At 63.9% G+C, this 1,902-nt stretch overlaps 1 protein-coding gene across 1 annotated transcript; it reads left to right on the top strand.

Annotated features, from left to right (window-relative positions):
• Window positions 1-1,357: 1,357 nt before the first annotated feature.
• On the top strand, window positions 1,358-1,817 carry EMIHUDRAFT_78357 (hypothetical protein; the record flags this gene model as incomplete). The annotated part of the gene is made up of 2 exons (XM_005776794.1): window positions 1,358-1,629; window positions 1,709-1,817. 2 exons carry the CDS (start codon window positions 1,358-1,360, stop codon window positions 1,815-1,817), a joined length of 381 nt encoding a protein of 126 aa, XP_005776851.1.
• Between the last annotated feature and the right edge of the window lie 85 nt (window positions 1,818-1,902).

Raw genomic sequence — 1,902 nt, 5'->3', positions numbered from 1 at the left:
TGGGTTGGGTTGTTGGGTTGGGTCGGGTTGGGCGCGGTTGGGTTGTTCCGCGTGAGGTTGGGTCGTCGGCGCGAAGGGTGAGGTCTCGACCGCCGCCGCTCACGCCAGCGGACGGCCACCATCGGTGTTTTTGGCTTCGCCACCGTCCAAGGCGTGCGCCATGCGCTCGCCGACATCGAGCGAGCACGCCTGTCCGACGAGCGGCTTGCTGTGCGGATGCCTTCTTCTGGCTCTCGTCGAGAGCGTTTTGCGGCCCGGCGGGTGGGAGATAGGGTGTCGTCTGATGTGTCACTGTGTGCGTCACATCGGTCTTGATAACAAGCACGGTCGATCCGTCGAAGCGATACACTCGTTCCTATCACGCTGGAAGGCTTGCACGGAGCTCTGACCTCTGTGCCGGCACACAGAAGAGCCGTGCGGCAAGAGAAGAGCTCGATGGGGAGCGAGAACTGCCAGAGGTGCTCACCCAGGTTTCGGAAGTCCGCCTTGATGCGGTCAGTTCCCCCCAGGTTTGACCGCGCAGCTCGCAAGACTCGTCGAGCACTCGCAGCCTTTCCGCTGCGCCTCTGACTCTGCAAGCTATGCGGGAAGAGCAGTTCATCCGCAATATATCGACGAGTTCGAGAGAGCCACAGGCTTTCGTTCGGGTGGGATTGAGTGCATCGCGACGGACTTCAGGTTACACCTGAAAATCTGACGGCTCTCGCTCCCCATCGAGCTCTTCTCTTGCCGCACGGCTCTTCTGTGTGCCGGCACAGAGCTCCGTGCAAGCCTTCCAGCGTGATAGGAACGAGTGTATCGCTTCGACGGATCGACCGTGCTTGTTATCAAGACCGATGTGACGTACACAGTGACACATCAGACGACACCCTATCTCCCACCCGCCGGGACGCAAAACGCTCTCGACGAGAGCCAGAAGAAGGCGTCCACACAGCAAGCCGCTCGGTCGATCACGTTGCTCGCTCGATGCCGGCGAGCGCATGGCGCACGCCTTGGACGGTGGCGAAGCCAAAAACACCGATGGTGGCCGTCCGCTGGCGTGAGCGGCGGCGGTCGAGACCTCACCCTTCGCGCCGACGACCCAACCTCACGCGGAACAACCCAACCGCGCCCAACCCGACCCAACCCAACAACCCAACCCAAAAAGCACGATTCTGAAGTTGGGCCCTCCGGGTCCCAACCTGCATGAGCAGGATTTTGGAAGGACGATGAGGCAGGGGGACAGGTGGGGCTCTCCTGCTCCTCCGGGCTCGTATTTCTTTCGTCGTTGTTCAAGGCTTGCCGCTCATGCTGATGCTGCTCAGGGCCCCCTCCGAGCCCCTCAGCGCCCATCCCCTCCTTGCCCTCCCCGCAGGCCATGTCGCACGACATCGAGTACTCTGAAAAGTACGCCGACGAGGACTACGAGTACAGGCGCCGCTCGCGCGCAGCGACCCGCCACCGCTTTTGGCAGTTGCCCCGAACCCCCTGCGTGCGCGCGATCCGACGCCGCGCGCGCGCGCGCAGGCACGTCATCCTGCCCAAGCATATCGCGAAGACGATGACCAAGGGCCGTCTGCTGCTAGAGACGGAGTGGCGCGGCCTCGGCGTCACGCAGAGTCGAGGCTGGGGTCACTACGCGATCCACAAGTGCGCACGCGCGCGCGCGCCCGCGGCTCTGCGACCGTTGCGTGCCTTGCACTCATACCTCTGGCCCGCCGCGCCTCAGGCCGGAGCCGCACATCCTCCTCTTCCGCCGGCCAAACAACACAGACCCCGTCACCGGCCTCGCTCCTGGAGGCAAGCGCATCGACCCGACCGGCAAGATCATCAACTGATGATCGGCGCCCCTCCTCTCCCGTCTCCCTCCCTCCTCCCCGGCCTGATACGTAGCTGCCAGCTTGCACGCCGCCGACCGCGCTC

The sequence above is a fragment of the Emiliania huxleyi genome (genome assembly GCF_000372725.1).
Source record: "Emiliania huxleyi CCMP1516 unplaced genomic scaffold EMIHUscaffold_2713, whole genome shotgun sequence".
Classification (NCBI taxonomy): Eukaryota; Haptophyta; order Isochrysidales; family Noelaerhabdaceae; genus Emiliania; species Emiliania huxleyi.
The sequence above is the reverse complement of the archived record's forward strand: the minus strand, read 5'-3'. Positions and strand labels throughout refer to the sequence as shown.